This window comes from Ursus arctos, unplaced genomic scaffold (assembly GCF_023065955.2).
Source record: "Ursus arctos isolate Adak ecotype North America unplaced genomic scaffold, UrsArc2.0 scaffold_22, whole genome shotgun sequence".
NCBI lineage: Eukaryota > Metazoa > Chordata > Mammalia > Carnivora > Ursidae > Ursus > Ursus arctos.
The window spans coordinates 56,581,698-56,603,979 of NW_026622897.1; the positions used below are offsets into that span (position 1 = coordinate 56,581,698).

At 38.6% G+C, this 22,282-nt stretch overlaps 3 protein-coding genes across 3 annotated transcripts in view; all 3 read right to left on the reverse strand.

Annotated features, from left to right (window-relative positions):
* Positions 1-22,282, reverse strand: part of TRIM68 (tripartite motif containing 68) — a 150,613-nt gene that overhangs the window by 95,869 nt on the left and 32,462 nt on the right. The gene's annotated exons all lie outside the window — the stretch shown is intronic.
* LOC130544608 (olfactory receptor 52K1-like) lies at positions 9,031-9,981 on the reverse strand. Its single transcript, XM_057317039.1, has one exon. It carries the CDS (start codon positions 9,979-9,981, stop codon positions 9,031-9,033), a length of 951 nt encoding a protein of 316 aa, XP_057173022.1.
* Positions 19,141-22,282, reverse strand: part of LOC130544607 (olfactory receptor 51I2-like) — a 35,592-nt gene continuing 32,450 nt past the window's right edge. The window contains exon 2 of the mRNA XM_057317037.1: positions 19,141-21,700. Within this exon, the coding sequence (XP_057173020.1) occupies positions 20,692-21,654 (963 nt within the window). The 5' untranslated portion in view covers positions 21,655-21,700 and the 3' untranslated portion in view covers positions 19,141-20,691. The remainder of the gene's footprint in view (positions 21,701-22,282) is intronic.

Below are 22,282 nucleotides of genomic sequence, written 5' to 3' on the forward strand. Positions count from 1 at the left end.
TACCACACCATCTTGATAAGTGTAGCTTAATATTAAGTCTTGAAGTGGAATGGTGTCATTTTCCCAGCTTTGTTCTCCTCTTTCAATACTGTGTTGGCTATTTGGTCTTTTGCCCCTCTATATAAATTTGAGGATTGGTCTGTTGATATCCACACAAAAATTTGCTGGGATTTTTATCACGACTGCATTGAATCTACAGATGAAGTTGGCAAGGACTGACATCCTGACAATATTGAATTTTCCTATCCATGAACATGGAATATCTCTCCAATTATTTAGTTCTTTGATTTTATCAGAGTTTTGCAGTTTACCTCATACAGATTTTTTATACATTTTACTAGTGTTATGCCTAAGTATTTCATTTTTCTGAGTGCTAATGTAAATGGCATTGTGATTTTAATCTCAAATTCCACTTGTACATTGATGCTTAGGAAAGCAAATGCCTTTTTTTTTTTAAAGATTTTATTTTTAAGTAATCTCTACACCCAAGTAGGGCTTGAACTCACAACCCTTAGATCAAAAATGGCATGCTACACCAACTGAGCCAGTCAGGTGGCCGTGAAAATGACTTTTTTATATTAACCTTGTATACTGCAACCCTACTATAATTGTTTAATAGTTCCATGAGGGTTTTTGTTGTTGTTGTTGATTCTTTTATATTTTCTGTAGACAATCATGTCATCTGCAAACAAGGAGAGTTTTATTTTTTCCCAGTCTGTAAACCTTTTATTTCTTTTCCTTGTCATACTGCATTAGCTAGTATTTCCAGTATGATGTTAAAAAGGAGTGGTGAGAGGGGACATCCTTGCCTAACTACTGATCTTAGCAGGAAAGCTGTGAGTCTCTTACCATTGAGTATGATGTAGCTGTAGGACTTTTGTAGATATTCTTTATGATGAAGAAGTGCCCCACTATTCCTAGTTTACTGCAAATTTTTATCATAAATGGGTGTTGGGTTTTGTAATGTTCTTTTTTTGTACCTAATGATATGATTGCATCATTTTTCTTTTTTGGCCTCTTGATATGATGGATTACATTAATTGATTTTTGAATGTTGAACCAGCCTTGCATACCTGAGATAAATCCCACTAGGTTATGATATATTTTATACATCATTGGGTTCAATTTGCTAATACTTGGTTGAGGATTTTTGCATCTATGTTCATGATATATATTGGTCTGTAGTTTTCTCCTCTTACAGTGCCTTTGTCTAGTTTTGGTATTACGGTAATGCTAGCTTCATTGATTGAGTTAGGAAATATTCCCTCGGCTTCTATCTTCTGAAAGAGATTGTAGAGAATTGGTGTAATTTTTTCCTTAAGTGCTTGGTAAACCTCACCGGTGATATCTGGATCTGGTGCTTTCTGTTTTGGAAGGTTATTAATTATTGATTCAATATCTTTAATCACGTGAACATCAATCATTTAAATGCATCAATTAAAAGAGACTGTCCTCATCCTCACTTTGGCAAGCACATATACCAAAAGGGACTGTCAGAGTAGATCAGTAAACAAAACATAACATATGTTGTTAATAACACACAAATTGTAGATACAGCTATATTTATGTATAAATATGTTCAGGTTATATTTCTTCTTGTGTGAGTTTATGGCATATTGTGTCTTTCAAAGAATTACTCCATTCTGTCTAGGTTATCAGATCTATGGTCATAGAGTTGTTCATAGTATTCCTTTATTATCCTTTTTATGTCCATACGATCTGTAGTGATATCTCCTCTTTGATTTCTGATATTAGTAGCTTGTTTCTTTTCTCTCTCTTTTTTCTTTTGCTTAGTTGGCCTGGCTAGAGCTTATCAATTTTATTGATCTTTTCAAAGAATCACCTTTTGTTTCATTGATATTCTTTAATGGCTTCCTGTTTTCAATGTCATTGATTTTTTTTCTATAATTCTTATTATTTCTTTCCTTCTGCTTACTTTGGGTTGATTTTATTCTTCTTTTTCTAGCTTCCTAAGGTAAAACTTAGCTTATTGATTCTAGATCTTCTAAAATGTGCATTTAGTGCTACAAATTTCTCTCTAGGCATTACTTTTGCTGCATCCCACAAATTTTGAAAAGTTGTGTTTTCATTTTCATTTAGTTTAACATATTTAAAAATTTCTTTTGAGGTTTCTTTGACTCATAAATTATTCAGAAATGTGTTATTTAATTGCCACAAATTTGGGATTTCCCACTTATCTTGCTGTTATTGGTACCTAGTTTAATTTCATTGTGGTCTGAGAACAGATATTATATATTTCTTCTCTTTTAAATCTGTTAAGTTTGGGGGCCCCTGAGTGGCTCAGTCAGTTAAGCATCTGCCTTTGGCTCAGGTCATGATCCCTGGGTCCTGGGATCAAGCCCCACATCAGGCTCCCTGTTCAGTGCTTCTCCCTCTACCCCTCCCCCTGCTCGTGCCCTCTCTCTCTCGGTGTGTATGTGTCTCTCTCTCAAATAAATAAAATCTGTTGTGTTTCATGGCCCACAATGTGGTGTCTTTGTGCATGTTCCATGTGAACATGAGAAGAATGTATAGTCTGCTGTTCTTGGGTGAAGTAGTTTATGGATGTTGGTTATATCCCGTTGATTATTAGTGTTCTTGAGTTCCACTATGTCCTTACTGATTTTCTGCCTGCTGGATCTGTCCGTTTCTGATAGAGGGTGTTGAAGTCTCCAAGTGTGATAGCAGATTCATCTATTGCTCCTTGAAGTGCTATTAGTTTTTTTTTGGGGGGGGTTGTTTTTTTGTTTTTTTGTTTGTTTTTTTTTAATAATATGTGGAAGGAGCTGAGATGCCCTTCAACAGATGACTGGATTAAGAAGATGTGGTCGATATATACAATGGAATATTACTCAGCCATCAAAAAGAATGATTTCTCAACATTTGCTGCAATATGGACGGGACTAGAGGAGGTAATGCTAAGCAAAGTAAGTCAAGCAGAGAAAGACAATTATCATATGGTTTCACTCATTTATGGAACATAAGTGCTATTAGTTTTTACTTCACGTTGTTTGATATACTGTTGTTAAGTGCATACACATTAAGAATTTTTATGTCTAATTCAAGAATTGACTCCCTTATTATATAATACCCTTTCTTATTCATGGCAACTTTCCTTGCTTTGAAGTCTGCTCTGTCTGAAATTAATATAGCTAATCCTGCTTTTTTTTTTTATTATTGTTAGTTAGCATGGTATGTTATTTTCCATCCATTTACTTTTAACCTATGAGTGTCTTTATATTGAAAATGGGTTTCTTATAGACAGCATATTTTTAGATCTTTTTTATTGACCATTCTGACAGTCTCTGTCTTTTCATTAGTACATTTAAACCATTGACACAAAAATGCTGATTGATATAATTGAACGTATATCTACCACATTGATTACTATTTTCAATTTCTTGCTATTGTTCTTTGTTCCTATTTTTGTCTTCTACTTTCATTCTGCCTTTTGTGGTTCTAGCTGAGTATTTAATATGATTCCAATTTCTCTCCTTTCTTAGAATATTAGGAATCTATCTATCTATCTATCTATTAGATGTACCTATTTATACATGTGTGTCATATATATTTAACTATTTTTAGTGGTTGCCCTAGAGTCTGCAGTGTACATTTACAACTAATCCAAATCTACTTTCAAATGACACTATATCACTTGTTGGGTAGTGTGAGTGTCTTATAATAATAAAATAATCCTAATTCCTCCTTTCCATCCCTTGAACCATTGCTTTTATTTATTTCATCTATACACAAGCATATATAGTGTATATACACATACATATAGAGTTGACCCTTGAACAACATGGGGGTTAGGGGTACACAGTCAAAAATCTGCATATAATTTTTGACTCCCCAAAAATTTAACTACTAAGAGCCTACTGTTGATCAGAGCCTTACCAACAAAATAAACAGTTGATGAATACTTATTTTCTATATTACATACTGTAGCCTTACAATAAAGTGAGCTAGAGAATAAAAAATGTTATTAAGAAAATCATAAGGAAGATGAAATAAATTTACAGTACCATAGTGTATTTATCAAAAAACATCCACTTATAAGTGGACCTCTGCAGTTTAAACCTGTGTTAAGGATCAACTGTGTATATGTAAGATACATACATAAGTATACACAATAGAATAATACATGGTTGCTCTTAGTATTTTGAACAAACTGTTACCTGTTAGATCAATTAATAATAAGAAAAGTAAAGAGTTTTATTTTACCTTCACTTATTCCTGCTTGATGGTCTTTCTTTCTTTAAGTAGATTCAAGTTTTCCCTCTCTCTAAAGAACTACTTTTTACACCTCAGGTCTTCTGGTAACAAATTCCCTCCACTTTTGTTTGTCTGATAAAGTCTTCATTTCTCCCTCACTGTTGAAGGGTAATTTCACAGATTATAAAATTAGGTAATAAAATCTAAAAAATAAATATAAAATAAATATTTTACTCTACTTCTTATTTGTGTGGTTTCTGAAGAGAGGTTGCTTGTTGGAATACTACTCAGCCATCAAAAAATGAAATCTTGCCATTTGCAACAAAGTGGATGGAACTAGAGGGTATTATGCTAAGCAAAATAAGACAATCAGAGAAAGACAATTATCATATGATCTCACTCATATGTGGAATTTAAGAAACAAAACAAGATCATAGGGGAAGAGAGGAAAAAATAAAACGACAAAATCAGAAAGAGAGACAAACCATAACAGACTCTTTTTTTTTAAGATTTTATTTATTTATTTGACAGAGATAGAGACAGCCAGCGAGAGAGGAAACAAAAGCAAGGGGAGTGGGAGAGGAAGAAGCAGGCTTCCAGCGGAGGAGACTGATGTGGGGCTCGATCGCAGAACACCGGGATCATGCCCTGAGCCGAAGGCAGACGCTTAACGACTGAGCCACCCAGGCACCCCCATAACAGACTCTTAATATAGGAAACAAACTGAGGGTTGCTGGAGGGGAGGGAGGTAGGGGGATGGGGTAACTGGGTGATGAACATTAAGGAGGGCACATTATGTAATGAGCACTGTGTATTATATAAGACTGATTTTATATCAATCACTGACCTCTACCTCTGAAACCAATAATACATTATATGTTAGTCAATTGAATTTAAATTTAAAAAATGGGAAAAAAAGAAATAAAATAGCCAAGACATAAGAATTTTTACTGCAAGGATTTTATATATTCATAGTAGCAAAAAGAAAAAAACAACAATCATCAATGTTGTTTAATAATTATATAAATCTGAATTTATATAATTAAACATAATATATTATGTTTAAATATATTAAATATATTAAATATATTTATTTAAATATATATTATATATATTTATATATTATATATATAAATCATATAAATATAATATATTTAATATATATTAAATATATATTAAATATATATTAAATATAAATATATTTAAACATAATGTATTATGTTTAAATTCAAGTTATATAAATTATAAAAAAGTGCATAAATGTGTATAAGAACCTTTATTGCAAATATATACAGTAATAAACCTATATATAAATATATATATAGTAATAAACCGTGTCTCTAAGTTTTGAAAAAAAAAGTGCCTATGCAAACTGAGATGTGCTGTAAGTGTGTAATAGAGTTTTTGAAAGCTTAGTATGAAAGAATGGAAAATGTCTCCTATTTTAAAAATATCGATTACATGCTGAAATTTTGGATATACTGGGTGAAATAGTGTAAGGTATTAAATTTGAAATTACATAGGCAGGGGCACCAGGGTGGCTCTGTTGGTTAAGCATCTGACTCTTGATTTTGGCTCAATTCATGATCTCAGGCTCCTGAATGGAGCCCTGTGCCAGGCTCCGAGCTCAGTGAGTGGGGAGTCTGCCTGAGACTCTCTCTCTCTCCCTCCCTCTCCTTCTGCCCCTCTCACCACTCATGCTCCTCTCTCTCAAATAAATAAATAAATAAATATTTTTTAAAAAAAATAGAAGTTGGTCATAACTTTTATCTTTGTTCCTCTATAGGTTAGGTGGTTTTTTCCCCTCTGGCTTCTTTGAGGATTGTTTTCTTTAACTTTGATTTCCTATAGTTTGAAAATGATCTGCCTAGGTGTAGGTTTTTGTCATTTATCTGGTGTTCTCTGAGCTTCTTGGATCTATGATTTGGTTCTGACATTCATTTGGGGAAAATTCTCAGTTATTATTGTTTCAAATATTTCTAAATTAGCCAAGCACAGCAAGGCTGAAAAGATACAGACTATATGATGAGAACCTGACCAAAACCCTAATGTGGCAAAAGTTAGTGTTGGGAAAATTGCAGATAAGACAGAAAAAACCAGCTTTGAATTGAGAGAAGGCTGATGATGGAACAGAGGACACACATTGAGTTAAACAAGTCATGCTTGTAGGAAGCAAGTCTAGAGCCATGGTCAGGGAGTCTGAGTGATAGACTTAATTGATAGACTATAGCTGACAGTCTGAACATCCAGACAAGAGCCAGAAAAAGTAGACAGGGTGTGACGGGGGGCAAACTTTGCCCCTTGACTCCACTCTGCAGGGATAAGAACATGGAGTAGGGAAGGACCATAGCTTAGATAACTGCTTTAGAAGTCACTGATAGCAGAGAAAGACAATAATCACTTGGTTTCACTCATTTATGTAACATAAGAAATAGGAAGATCAGTAGGAGAAGGAAGGGAAGAATGAAAGGGGGGTTAAACAGAACCATGAGAGACTGTGGACTCTAGGAAACAAACTGAGGGCTTCAGAGGGGAGGGAGGTGGGGGAATGGGATAGGCCAGTGATGGGTATTAAGGAGGGCACATATTGCATAGTACAGTGGGTGTTATATGCAAATAATGAGTCATGGAACATTGCATCAAAACGGGATGTACTGTATGGTGACTAATATAACAAAATAAAAATTATATATAAAAAAAGAAGTCACTGATAGAATATGCAAATAATGAATCATGGAGCACTACATCAAAAACTAATGATGTACTTACTATATGGTGACTAACATATCATAACAAAAAATAGATAAAAAATTTAACTAAATAAATAATAGTATTAATAATAAAAATATATATTAGAATGCTTCAACTCAATTCCATTTGCTCTTCCATCTCTTGTGCAGTCCATATTCATTTATATTTATCCACATATTTAGCTTTTCTGGTGGTTTTCAATCCCTCCTGCAATTCTGTTTCTATCTGGCTCATTTTCCTTCCACCTGAAGAGCTACTTTATTTTTTTTTTAAAGATTTTTTAATTTATTTATTCGACAGAGAGAGACAGCCAGTGAGAGAGGGAACACAAGCAGGGGGAGTGGGAGAGGAAGAAGCAGGCTCATAGCGGAGGACCCTGATGTGGGACTTGATCCCAGAACACCGGGATCATGCCCTGAGCCGAAGGCACAGGGCTTAACCGCTGTGCCACCCAGGCGCCCCTGAAGAGCTACTTTAGTGTTGCTTTCAGTGCAGGCCTAATATTGACATTCCTTATGTAAGTAATCAGGAGGATAAGAAGACCTCTGTTTTGGAAAGAGCTTCTTTCAAGGTATGCTACTCTGTTTGGGTTGTTAGTATTTGCTGTTTTTACACTTTCCACCTGTCCCAACTATGCTCACAAGAAACAAGAGGTTTTAACCATATAATAACTAAAGGTAGAATATAATTTCTGTGTGTGCGTGTGTGTGTGTGTGTGTGTGTGTGTATGTTTTGGTATCAGAGGGAATTATAAAAGCAGAGATGGGAAATAAGCATAAGACCCTGGATTCTTGCTACAGCCTCCCCTCTTTGAAACTTCCAACCTTCCATACCACATCTGGCACAGGCTCAGATTCTTTCAAAGCTAAATAATATGTAGAGACAGATATGTAGAGACAGAGACAGAAATGCACTCAAAATAAGATAGAGATATATAATTTCTAAACAGTAGTCCGAGGAAACAAGGGAGTCCCAAAATAAAAGAATGCATTTATGGAAGATGGTATATGAGGGTTTGTGTGACCACAAAAATTCTAGTTGTCAGGATTCACATTAAGGGAATTTTCTAGTATGTAAGTTTGCATCAGATAGAACAAAAGAAAAAGCATACAGGTCCATATCCCCCTCTCCTATCTGCTTTGACTTCCTATTTCTTTCATGATACTGGGCCTCACGATGGGCAGGTGAGAGACCACAACCCATTGTGTTTCACATTTCCTTCTTCATCTTGGGACATAGACATAAGTGGAACACACCCACCTTAACAAAATACATATTCTCAGCACCCAGCCCAGATTTGGTACTCAATGTTTTGTGACTGGATTACCAAGTAAACGAAGCAGTCACATTCTTGGTGAAAACATAAGCTACATCTATGTGCAAAGAAAGTGTTGCATGATGTATAACAAAATGTCAGAGGCCATGTTTTACCCAAAATGTTTAATGAAAGGGATTGACCATGAGAATATAGAGGTCAAAAGAGGTCAAAGAATACATAAGCTGACTCAATCGAAGAAATGAATTTTAACAAGCAAAACGGACTTGGAACACAGCTGTAGTGCTGGAAGATCGTGAGCTCCCCAAAACTGGAAGTGTTTAGCCAGAGACTGGACATCAGCTTTCAGACTGTATAGGTACTCTTGCCTCAGATGAAATTTTGGTCCTTCCCAAGGTCCTGATCCCAATGACTCTGGATAGAAACTCAGATTCTCACAGTCTTAGAAAATGAACTTGAAAGCATCTTATTGACTTTAGATGATGTTACCAAGAGAAGAGTGGGTCAAGCCTTTGTCATGCCTTTTGATAGAGTGGGTTCTTTGAGAAGACAGCAAAGTCAGCAGTTTGAATCCAAAGGCTACCAAAGGACACAGTACTATGAATCCTGATCAGACTGGTGACTGAGTTGCAGGACATCATTTAGTTTTTTTCATTATACCAGTACATCATTTAGTTTTTCTCATTATACATGGAAACTCTGGCATCCTTCCACTTCTTCTCATACCCTGCCCCCATTCCAGCATTCAGTCTGTCCCACTCTTTCTGCACCTGTCCCTCACTTTACACTTATGCATCCTTTCTTGGGAATAGTCCTAAGACTCGCTCATGAATCTGCTTTGTCCTGATGCCATAGATGATGGGATTGATCATAGGTGGGAAGAGCAGATAGAAATTAGCAAAGAGTATGTGGACATGAGGGGCAGCCCGGCGAGCGACACGGTGCATGACTGAGGAGATGACCACAGGTGTGTAAAAGGCTAAGATTGCACCTATGTGAGACACACATGTCCCAAAGGCTTTGTAGCGGGCTTCCTGAGAGGCAAGCTGTAGTACTGCCCGAAGGATAAAGATATAAGACAAGATAACAAACAGCAGGTCCAACACCACTATAAACATGGCCACAGCAATGCCATAGATATTGTTGAAGCGAGTATCCCCACAGGCCAGCCTTACCACAGCCATGTGGTCACAGTAGCAGTGGGCAATCATGGGGCCTCGGCAGTAGTGGAAGCGTTTGAGCAAAAAGGGAAGTGGAGTTGTTAGTGTCACAGCCCGAGCCACAGCAGCCATGCCAATGTTGGTGATAAGGGGCCCAGTCAGCACCATAGTGTAGTGCAGTGGCTTACAGATGGCCACATAGCGGTCAAAGGCCATAGCCAGCAGCACTGCTGACTCCATGATAGAGAAGGAATGGAGAAAGAACATCTGGACCAGACAGCCATAGAAGCTGATCTCCCGATCTCTGAACCAAAAAATAGCTAACATTTTGGGAAGTGTTGTAGAAGAGAGGACCAGATCAATGGCTGCCAACATGGCCAGAAAGAAGTACATGGGCTCGTGGAGGGCTGCATCAGCCTGAATAATGAAGAGGAGGGTGCAGTTGCCTAGCAAGGCTAAAGTATAGGCTGAGCAGAAGGGAATGGAGATCCAGTTATGTAGGTGCTCCAGGCCTGGGATCCCCATCAACACAAAGACTGCTGGATGGGTTGAGGTGATATTGCAGGCTGATGTGGCCATTGGAAATTCTCTTCCTATTGTCTACTTCCACAGGGCTCTTCCGGAGAGTATCCAGTGTCAGCAGAATTATAGCATTCAATTTCAAACTCTGACCATTCACATGGAAGGATTAGCTCTTGATCTCATTTCTAGAACTTCAATTAAAAAATAATCCTAATACACATTATGGAACTTACATGATCTCTACCCTCAATGTGCTTAAAAATCATTAGGTAATCAGAACATTAAATACCGATTGAGCTAGTATCACAAGGCAGTCTTCACTGAGGAATTGAGTGGAAGAAGAGCTTTCTGTGGTCTTTGTGTGTCCCAAGGCCACTTTGTAAAAGATGTAGATCCCTGCTATGTTCAAATCTTACCCAAGACATTCACTGTCTTCCTGTTGCCCCCAAACTCAAGCTGCATCTCAAATTATGAAAGGAGTGTCTCTGTCCTTTAGATGTCTTTCTTGGTTGTATGAAAAATAGTTAGGACTAGCACCTTCTAATAATTCACTTTCCTCCAAGTTCTATAAGTTTTTCTCCAGCAGGGATTCCATAGCTCTTTATTTGTTTCTCAGTAAACTCACCAACTAACACCGTATTTCTAGCCAACTTGAGAACATGAAAAGACCTATCATTGTTTTCCTTCAGTTAACTTTAGCTTCCATTTCTATATGCTTCTACCTTCACCCACTTGTTTTTTTCTAGCATCCAGGACATTCAGAGGAAGAGATGCTTCACTCCCACCTTTTGCAAGACTGAACTCTGAACTTCACACCATTCTTTTTCCTTCTGGGATCCTTTCTCTCTCTATCTCCTTTTTATCCCTTTTATCATTCTCTTTGAAAAAGGTTAAACATTTGTTTCCCAGAATTTTGATCTGTGCTTCCTTTTTTCTCAGTTTATATTTTAAAGGTTTCTTCTGAGAATGGAGATATTAGAAAAACAATTAGCACAATGGATGAATGGATAAAGAAAATGTGATACACACAGGAATATTTTTCAGCCATAAAGAAGGAAATCTTACCATTTGTAACAGCAGAGATGGAATTTGAGAGCATTATGCTAAGTGAAATAAGTCAGACAAAAAATTTAAAAATCTCACTTTTATGTATAATCTTTAAAGAATGAACTGATAGAAAAAGGAACCCTCGTGCACTATTGGTGGGAATCAAACTGGTGCAGCCACTCTGGAAAACAGCATAGAAATTCATCAAACAATTAAAAAGATCCTATGATCCTTTAATCGTAGTACTGGGTATTTACCTGAAGAATACAAAAATACTAATTCAAAGGGATACATGCGTCTCTGTTTATTAGAACATTATTTATAAGAGCTAAATTAGGGAAGCAGCCCAAGTGTCCATCGATAGACAAATGGATAAAGATGCAAATCTTGCCATTTGAAAAAACATGGATGGATCTAGAAAGTATAATGTTAAGTGAAATAAGCCAGTCAGAGAAAGACAAACACCATATGATTTCATGCATATGTGGAATTTAAGAAACAAAACAAAGAAAAAGGAAAACAGAGTCTTAAAGGCAGAGAACTAACTGATAGTTGCCAGAAGGGAGGTGGGTGGGGGTATGGAAAAAATAAAGGGGATTACGAGTCCACTTATGATGAGTGCTGAGTACTGTATAGAATTATTGAATCGTTCTGTTGTAGACCTGAAACTAAAATAACATCATATTAATTATATCTGAATAAAAATCCTCCTCTTTAGTCTTCCACCCCTATTCAATCTACCACTACAATGTGACAGACCACATGTTCTACCCCTACTGAAAAGCACTTATGAGACCTCACTGCTACAAGGAAAATTAAAAACTACTCAACATGCTTATACACTTGTTCCTGCCTAAATTATTAGCCTCACTTCTTAACGAGTCCCCTTAACACTCATCCTACTTTCAGCCCCACTGGATTATCTGTCACTTCCTGAAAGACATGCTTATAGCTCATACTATTTATCTAGAATGTTTTCCTCTGCCCATTTCCATACCTGGCCAAGATCCTGCCACCTTCCTAGTAAAGTCTTCTCAGACTCCTCCAGGCAGATTTTTCTGGGTGTTTTCAATGAGGACTCATTATGCCCTGAATTAAATAACATAAGGAGAGTGTGATCCGTGTTGCCAGTGCATGTGTCTGTCCATTCGACAGACTGAGTACTTCTAATAGAAGGGCTGTGACTTATTTCTATATTCACAGACTCTACTGAACATTACTGATGCTCAATAAGTGCTTTTTAAATAAGTGTATGAATGACTCTCAGAAGAAACTTTCTCCTGTCCTGCTATATTGTGTATAATACGCTACCATCTAATTCAAATTGAAACTTACTGAGTATCGCCCAATTTTAAGCACGCCCACAGATGAAAATTCTGTGAAATCTCCATCAATTTTAGTACCATAGATCAGAGTAAAAGTCCTCTTATTAGAAACTTCTCCAAGTCCAATGTGTATCTACATCTTGTCTAGAACAGCATGGGATGGACAGTGTGGACGCCCCATGGCAAAACAGGGCTGTATTTTTTTTATATTTACTGCCACTGTCTTTATGGAATTCAGAAAACAATTTCAGGGTTTCCTTCTCAGAATTTGGGCACCCAGATTAGAGAGGGAGGGAGGGAACTTGCAAAATATTTCCTGAATGAATGAAAGAATATCCTTTTATCCATGTTGCCCCCTTATCCTAAGTGAATGTGCTGCTCCAATTCCAAACAGGTCCCTCCTCTTCCCTGAGTTCCCCTGTCTCCCTTACTTCCTGTGTGTGCCTCCTGCCCATCTCTGGCCCTCCAGTTTATTTGCTCACACACCCCATTCTCACAGCTTGGCTATTGAGCTTAAATGCCTAATAATTCATCAAGCTTCCTTCTTTCCAGGTTTAATTGAAATATAGCTCTCATTCCATTACAATCCAACTCCACTTATCCAGTCTCCTCCTGCCTCAGAACCCCCCTAACCTGCTTGGCGTGAGTGTTTTGTCCAGTCCTTACATGTCATTGTACTATGCTTTCTGTTTTCATAGTCGAGATGTCAGCAAATGAGAAAGGCAAGCCTGGGTCTTATTTCTTTGTCTCCCCCCAAAGTGCATGTGGTTCCATACCTAGAGTATTCAGTCAGTATTATAAACTACTTGGTAGGCTACCCCTTTTAACATGAGAGGACTTTGTAATTGGGAAACTGAGTCCCCAAATGGTCATGGAGGAAGTAAGTAGCAGAGCTAGGACTAGATTCCACAATTTCTGACCCCCCTGCCAGGATTCTGTTTACAGGACCATGCTGCAAAGATACAGCTAGTTGTTGCTAAAACCTTTAATAAGCAAATGTAACTGCCTTGTCCCTTCTGTCCCCCTATTTCAGATTTTTCCTTTTTGTCCCAGGACTATCCCAGCAGCTATGACTGTGGTGAGGCCAGAATGTGAAGTAGGAGGAAAGCAAGTGGCACCAATATGGGATTAACTAACCTGGTCTGGGTTACTTAGTTAAGGCTTTCTCTAAGTGGTCCCTAATGCACAATACAGGAGCACAGGCCTGGGAGGCAGAAAAGGATTTCTTCTAATGGCAGTGTGGGAGGACCTGAAATTTGTAGAAGATAAAGCTTTCAGGGGGATAGAAAGCAGGTCCTCTGTTCAACAGACAGACATACGAGATGAGAATGCTAGAAGACAAGAGAATCAGGAGGTGAGATAATGCCTGAGACAAGGATAAATTGTTTGGGCATGAGAGGTACTGAGAAAGGGACTCTGCCCGTGCACTCCAGAGCTCACCTCCCCATACACAGCAACCTAGCCTGTTCCCCTCAAACATTACACACACTTCTTGTAGTGGCTCTCCACTCAGCCTTCAGGTATTCCTTCTAGTCATTACTATTCTCAGTCTGATTTCTGCCATTATCCTGGTTACTCTAGTTTTCTCTACCAGCCCAGCTTATATAGCTGCTTTCCTTGACCTCCCCCCCCCCCCGGTACCCTGTCCCAGCCCTCTAGTAGCCATCTGACCTAGCACAAGTACCCCTGCCTGGTCTCTTTGCCCCTCACCCCATTCACGCCACCTCCATGACTGTGCCCTGGTACGCCTGGTCTTCCCTACCACCATTGGCCTGATGTGCTCTCACCCCCAGCCAGAGGTTCAATTCATTTTCTGTTGGTTTTAGGAAAAACTGATGAAATTTTCCTCTTAATGAGAGAAAACTGGGAAAGAGAGTTGGAGAGGTCTGGTTATATCCTCATAATCACCTACTCTTTTCCCAAAAGAAAAAGAAACAGCAGGCCCAATCCCTGAGCAACATCCTGAAAGGGACCCGAGATGGGCCTGGCATCTTCCCTGGAGGTCACTCTAGAGAACTCTGTCCCAGTCCCTGCTCTTCTGGGGTTCCTGGGCCTGGGTTCTTACCCTACTCCCTCATCACTCTGTGGCATTCAGTGCCTCCCTTGAGGCAGAGCGTAGTCTGGCTTCACCATCACTGTGCCTCTTTCCACCCTCACCTTCCTTCCCTGCAGGACCTACTGAGAAATAGAGCCTCCTCAGAATATGCATACGGCTGCCCACTGCGTGCTTGTATTATGACTTAGAAAGCTGGGGTACAGTTATAACTAGGTCAAGGTTATCTGGTTTTTTTATTTGGTTTAGAGTTTTGATGTTTCCTTTCATTTTGTGGATGGAGCTGTGAGTTGAGGTTATGAGTGGGAGATTAGGTTTAAATCCCAGTTTGTGACCTTGATGGGGCACTAACTTCTGTTTCTTGGATCATTCCCTTATCTAACGTGGGGACAAGTATCCTAGTCCTGCCTACCTCTCACAATTTGGGGAGAATCGGGTGAGATCACTGAACTATACTTATCCATGTTGTTATTACTCAATAACTATCAACTATTAATAACAAAACCCAAAAGACTCCACCCCCAAATTAGTAGAACTCATAAAATTCTCTTTCTTTGTGGACAACATGATCTTATGTATACAAAACTCCCAAAACTCCATTAAAAACTGTTAGAACTAATAAACAAATTTAGTGAAGTTTCCGGAAACAAAATCAGCACACAAAAATTGGTTGTGTTTCTATGTACTAACAGTGTACTATCTGAAAAGTAAATTAATAAAACAATCCCATTTACGATAGCATCAAAAAGAATAAAATACTTAGATGGGGTGCCTGGGTGGCTCAGTTAGTTAAGTGACTGACTTTATGATCAGATAATGATCTGAGGGTCCTGGAATAGTGCCCTGCATTGAGCCTGGTGTTGGGCTCTGTGCTCAGCAGGGAGTCTGCTTGTCCCTTTCCCTCTCCCTGTCCCCCTCCCCCTCCCCCCACTTGTGCTTGCTTTCTTTCCCAAATAAATTTTAAAAATCTTTGTAAAGATAAAAGGGGTGCCTGGGTGGTGCAGTTGGTTGAGCATCTGACTCTTGGTTTCAGCTCATGTTGTGATCTTGGAGTTGTGAGATCGGGCCCAGCAAGGGGCTCCATGCTCAGCATGGAGTCGGCCTCAGACTCTCTCTCCCTTAGCCCCTCCCTGCTGTGTTCTCTCTCTCTTTCTCTAAAATAATAAATCTTAAAAAAAATAAAGTAGCTAGGAGTAAACTTAGGGAGGTGAAAGACTTACATACAGAAAACTACAAATTATAGGTGAAAGAAATTAAGACAAATAAATGGAAAGACATTGCATGTTCATGGATTGAAAGACTTAATATTGTCTAAATATCCATATTACCCAAAGTGATCTCTGAATTCGGGGCAATTCCTATGAAAATCTGAATGACATTTTTTATAGAAAGAGGAAAAAATAATCCTAAAATTCACGTGGAGCCAAAGAGACCCCAAAGAGTCAAAGCAGTCCGAGGTAGAAGAACAACGTTGGAGGCATCACGTTTCTGATTTCAAAATACATTGTTAATGTACAGTAATTTAAAACAGTATGGTACTGGGCACCTGGCTGGCTCAGTTGGTAGGGCATGCAATTCTTGATCTCAGGGTAATGAATTCAGGCCCCATGCTGAGTGTAGAGATTATTTTAAAAATTCAGAAAAAATCAATATGGTTCTGGTATAAAAACTGATATTTGGGATAGAGAGCCCAGAAATAAATGACATGTGTATAATCAAGTGATTTTTGACAAGGGTCCAAGAATATGCAATGGGAAAAAGACAATTTCCTTAACAAATAGTTGGTAAAACTGGGTATTCTCATTCAAATGAATGACAGCAGACTCTTATCTTACACCATATACAAAAAATTGACCTGAAATTATAGAACTCCTAGAATAAAACAGAAGAATCTTTATGACATTGGACTTGGCAATAATTTATTACATATGACAACAAAAGCACAATCAATAAAAGCAAAATTAGACAAGTAGGGCTACCTTACTAAAAAGTTAATGTACAGCAAAAGAAACAATAAAATAAAAAGACAACCAATGGAATAGGAGAAAATATTTGTAAACCACATACCTGATAAAGCATTTATATATATATAACTCTTACAAATCATTAGCCAAAAAATACCCCCAAATAATCTGATTAAAAAATGGGCAAAGGAATTGAATACATATTTCTCTAAAAACATACAAATGGCCAACAGGTATATGAAAAGGCACTCAACATCACTAATTATTTATGAAAAGCAAATCAAAGCCACAATGAGATATCATCTCACAACTCTTAGGGTGGCTATCATCCAAAAAGAGAAAAGAAAAGAAAAGAAAAGAAAAGAAAAGAAAGAAAAAGAAAGAAAAAAAACTCCAACTGATAACAAGTATTGGTGAGAATGTGGACAAATTGGAACCTTTGTGTACTGTTGGCAGTAATGTAAGCTGATGTAGTGTCTATGGAAAACAGTATGCAGGTCCTGGATGTAATTCCATTTCTGGATGTTTACCCCAAAGAATTGGTGTCAGAGTTCAAAGAGATATTTGCAGAAGCATCTTAAAAGGATATTGATATTTCCAAACATTGGCCTCCAAATCCTACTTCGACTTGCCAACTCCCCAGTTTTCTGCCTGTGTGCCTGCCAGTGAAGACAGTGCCTGCCTCAGTGGTCTCTTTGGGATGACTTTCAAATGAAATTGTCTCTATCCCAGGGACATTGAATTTTCAGAGCTGAGGCAAAGTAGGGTGATGCATAACTAAAGTCTAGAGTCTCTAATGTAATCTCAGGCAACTGTGGAAGGCCAGAAGAAAGCCATTCTTGAGCAAGAAGATGCCCTTTTGGAGCAAAGGATGCCCGTTTTCTCTTCAACTGTTAAGAGCTATATCTATAGGTTGCATTGCTTGGAGTATGGTGTGAACTTAGTAACTAGTTATTGAATAAACATCAGGATATTTGTTCAGGAATTATGATTTATAAATAGATTTATTCAAATAATGTTCCTGAAGCGATGTCTAGGCCAGTCCCTTTTCTGGGTAATGAAGGCATTCGGTGTGAATGAATGAATCAGTAATTGCCTTCCAGGGACTAGAATAGATCAGTACAAAAGATGATTTCAATAGCAAGTGTAAGTTCTCTGAGAGGTGTGTGCAAGCTTCAAAGAGAGCTTGGAAGAGAGAAGATTAAGGAACAAGACACAGAAGACGGAACCTTTAACCTCTCCTGAAAGGACAAGAGTCTTCCAGTTAAGGTGGAGAAAGTAGTAGGTGACTACCACTGCATTGGAGAAAGCTGTTCTCCCAGGGCTGCAGAGTTATGGATTCATCCTCTGCTGCCTACATTCGGAGGTAGACTGGGGGAGGAGTGCTAGACCCTGCACCCAGAGATCTTCATTTCTGACCAGACCCATAGGCTTTGGGCTACATTCTTTCACTGTCTTCCTTCCTTCCTTCACTAAAACATTATTTATTAAGTAATGTGTTTTTTGTCCCAGGCCCAAGTTAAGCATCGAGAACACTGAAAGAACTAGAACATCATCACTGATAACTAGCTTCAAGGATTTCAAAGTCTCATGCACAATTATTTATAATTACAGTATAGTGTACTAAGTAGTACAATTGAAGGAAGCACAAGGTGCTTAGGGATCACTGTGGAAACCCCTGAGTTGCCTTGAGGTGGGAATCAGCAAAATCCCAGTTCAAGTCTTAATGGAAAGCACATTCTAGCCAAGAAGAATAGAATTATTTTGCTTCCTCTGCATTCTGATTCTGCATTCTTAACACCAATAGATTAGCTTACCCAGTCTGTCTTACGATCTCTCTCAGCATTCATTCAATAATTACCTGAGAGACTATATTGTCTCTCTTGAGATTATAGGATCATGGGTATGGGGCTCACTTGCTTTCTCCCTTCCCACCCTCTCAGACACATGTGCACACACACACAAGCACACAGCACACACATACACACTTTTTCTGCAGACTCACTTGAAAGTAAATTGTAGACATTACAGTCCTTCTCACTAAATATTAACCATGCACCTCCTAAAAATAGATTCTCCTACATAATCACAAAACGATTTTCAAATCTAAGCAAATTATGCTAATCTAATAATATTATCAATATACAATACATATTCAGATCACAATTGTCCCAATAATGATTGGTTAATGCTAGTATTTGGTTGAAATGTCCCTTTAATCTCTTTTAATTTAGGTTAATTCCCCAACATTGTTTTTTATAAAATTGCAGTTTTAAAGATCCTGGGCGAGTGTGTGTGTGTGTGTGTGTGTGTGTGTGTGTGTGTGGTGTTTCCCATAGTTAAGATTTCTCTGATTACTTTCTCATGGTTAGATTCAGGTTGAACATTTTTGGTAAGAATTTTACATATGTGATTTTGTGTCCAAATTGTTCAAATCAGACGGTACATAAGGTCAAATTATCTTATTATTGGTTAAGCTAAATTTGATCACTTCGTTAAGGTGGTAATTGGCAGTCTCTTTATCGTAAAGGCATATTCATCCTTTCCTATTAGTAAGTAGAGTGTGCAGTGACACTTTGAGACTGTGTGAATTGTTTCCCAATATCTTTTTTTTTTTTTTTTTTAAGATTTTATTTATTTATGTGACAGAGAGACAGCCAGCGAGAGAGGGAACACAAGCAGGGGGAGTGGGAGAGGAAGAAGCAGGCTCCCAGTGGAGGAGCCTGATGTGGGGCTCGATCCCGGAACGCCAGGATCACGCCCTGAGCCGAAGGCAGACGCTTTAACGACTGCGCTACCCAGGCGCCTCTGTTTCCCAATATCTTTTAAGCCTTTGTTGATTATTTTTAAATTACATTAAAAACTGTAAAAAGATAATTTTCTAAATCTATCAATTCTTTCTAAAGAAGGGTTCTTTTTCCTTCTCTTCTCCCTCTTTGTTTTCAACATCACTATGGATTCACACTTTCTTTAAAAATTCAATTTGTTAAAACAGTTTGTTGTCAAAATTATTTTTAATATTCTATTTGACCTATCTATAGCCATTGGGAGCCTCTTCAAATGAGTTTGTGTGTATTTTTTTTTTTAACATGGCCTTACTGCTTTTGTGTTCTATATTGCTCCAGGGCATAAGCTATTCCAGTACCATTTTATGTTTTCTTCTTCTTCATACCTAGAATTAGTCATTGCTCCAAGGATCCTAGCTTATTTGTAGTGCTCAATGGTATTTAAAAACCAATATGTGGGCCCTAGCTTTGCTCATTGCTTCTGGCACTTTCAGAGGACAAAGAAAAGAAATATAGAGATAAGATTTTTAAAAATACATCTAATTTTTCCATTATCAACTTAACTTTAACTTCCATTCTCTTTTTCCTAGACGGTTACAACAATCTCTTAAATGCTTTTCTTGCATTCTTTTTCTCTACTTTCACCTTCCTAACTTACAACACACAGCTAAACCAGTATAACCTTTTACAAAGCAATAAGCTTTCCATGGCTGACTCAAATAAGGAATGAGGGCAGATGTTTCCACGAGGTCTGAAAGGCCCCAGGAGCACAAGGAGTGCTCATCACTTCTAGCTCATCTCCTGTCCGTCTCCCTCCAACACACACACAGATTATGCTGAGTCACATCTGACTGACTATATTCATCTTTCCAAAAACACACCAGATAATTCCACACCTTACTGTTTTGTTTTGTTTTAAAGAGTGATTTATTTATTTTGAGGAGGGTAGAAGGGCAGAGGGAGAGGGAAAGAGAGAATCCTAAGCAGACTCCCTGCTTGCACGGAGCCTGCCTATGTGGGCTTAATCTCAGGACCCTGAGATCATGACCTGAGCCCAAATCAAGAGTGGGACGCTTAACCAACTGAGCCACCCAGGCACTCCACACCTCACTGTTTTTGTTTTTTACATTGTTTTCCCTTTATCAGGTATGGCTTCCCCTAGCCCACCTTTTCTGCATGACAAACTCCTATTCACTTTTCATCCTTCTTCCCTGACTCCTTTCTCATTTCCCCTTGACAAGACAGGAAACCCTCTTCCAGATTCCTTTAGCCCTTTGTGTGTACCTATCATAGCCTCATTACACTTAATTATAATTGTATATTTAGAAGCTTCTGTCCTGCAATGGAGGGACAAGACCATGTATAAATCATTTTACTATGCCTAGTAAGGAGCACAGAGTCTCTCGAACAAGTAAATACTGAATTAAAAAGCTGAAGTTCATGAGTGCAGGAAAGAATCAAGACTGTTTGTCACCCATCAATATGAGGATGTCCATTTGTCATACTCTTGATAATGTGTCTGGGTCAGGCATCTGAGTAAAGGCTTTCTGGACATGTTTTTCCTTAGAACCTGTGATTGTTTCCTGGTTTCATCAGCCTTGCCTCTTCTCTCTCAGCATTCTGAACATGGCCTCCCTGATGGGCTTGGATTTCACACTGTAGATGATGGGGTTGAGCACAGGGGGCACCACCAGGTACACATAGGCAATGAGAGCATGTACAATATGAGGCAGGTGCCTCCCAAAACGGTGGATCATTGACACTCCTATGACTGGGATATAGAAAATCAGAACAGCTAATATATGAGACACACATGTGTTGAGGGCCCGGACACGCTCCCTGGGAGAGGCCAGACCCATCACTGTATGAAGAATAAGGGTATAGGACAGGACAATAAGCAAGGAGTCTACACCCACTGTGGATAAAACTACATAGAGCCCATAAAGGATGTTGACAGTAATGTCAGCACAGGCCCGTTTCATGACGTCTGCATGGAAGCAGAAGGAGTGGGACAGGAGGTTGTTACCAGGGCAGAAGTTCAGTCGCTTCAGTAAGAAGGGCCCTGGAAAGAGGGATAAAGTGGCTCGAGCTACAATGGCCAGCCCAATCCTAATGATGACATTATTGGTGAGAATAGCTGCATAGCGAAGAGGGTTGGAGATGGCCACAAAGCGGTCAAATGACATGGCCAGGAGCACCGATGACTCCACCACAGAGAAGGAGTGGAGGAAGAACATCTGGACCAGGCAGGCATTGAAGCCTATGAGCCGACGGTCAAACCAGAGCACAGCCAGGGTGGTGGGCAGTGTGGACAGGGTGAGGCCCACATCAGTGAGGGCCAGCATGGACAGGAAGTAGTACATGGGTTGGTGCAGGCTGGGAGTTCTCCTCACAGCCAAGAGGATCAGGCAGTTTCCAGTGAGGGCCACAGTGTACATGGAGGAGAAGGGGATGGAGATCCATCCATGAACAGCCTCCAGCCCTGGGATGCCAATCATCAGGAAAGCATGTGGCTGGAAGAAGGAGATGTTGACATAGGACTGGGAAGGGAGCATCTTTGGAAAGTAGTCGAGGTCTCCAGGAAGATGTGGCCTCTTCAGTCTGGGATGAAAAATAAGGACAAAATCATTATTGGAAAATAAACCACCTCTGATATTAGGTGACATGTGTTCCTACACATTAGCAAGTATGAAATGTAAAGGGATTTAAAAATGTACTCCATCTAAAAGCCAACTAGAGAATAACTATACTTTAAATCTATTGACTACAATAGTGTCATTTTATGTGTAAAATACTGACTTCTTCGTATATAGAAGAAAGCAGTGCTTTCTATAAGAATGTGAGATGATCCTAAAAAGCCTAATCAAAAATGGTCTCATGGAAGTAAATTGCAAACATGATGGAAGGGTTGATGGCATGGGCTTGTTATCTTTCTTTTCTTGGATTCACCTTTAAATTTCCAAACAAACAGATAAATAAATAAGCAAATAAAAAACCCTCTGAAGATAAGCCAATAAAAACAACATAAGGGAAACAGCCACTGAGATATCTTTTAGCAGAGGTTTAAACAACCCACCAAAAATAGATCTGAGAGCTAAAAGGGGTTTTACTATGAACACTGGGTGTACAGTTATGCCATATCTAGCCAATGTAATCAACTCACTCTGAAGGGAAGAATGACTT

Excerpts from the sequence above, each read along its gene's own strand:
- LOC130544608 (XM_057317039.1), bottom strand. The coding sequence starts at position 9,981 with ATGGCCACATCAGCCTGCAATATCACCTCAACCCATCCAGCAGTCTTT.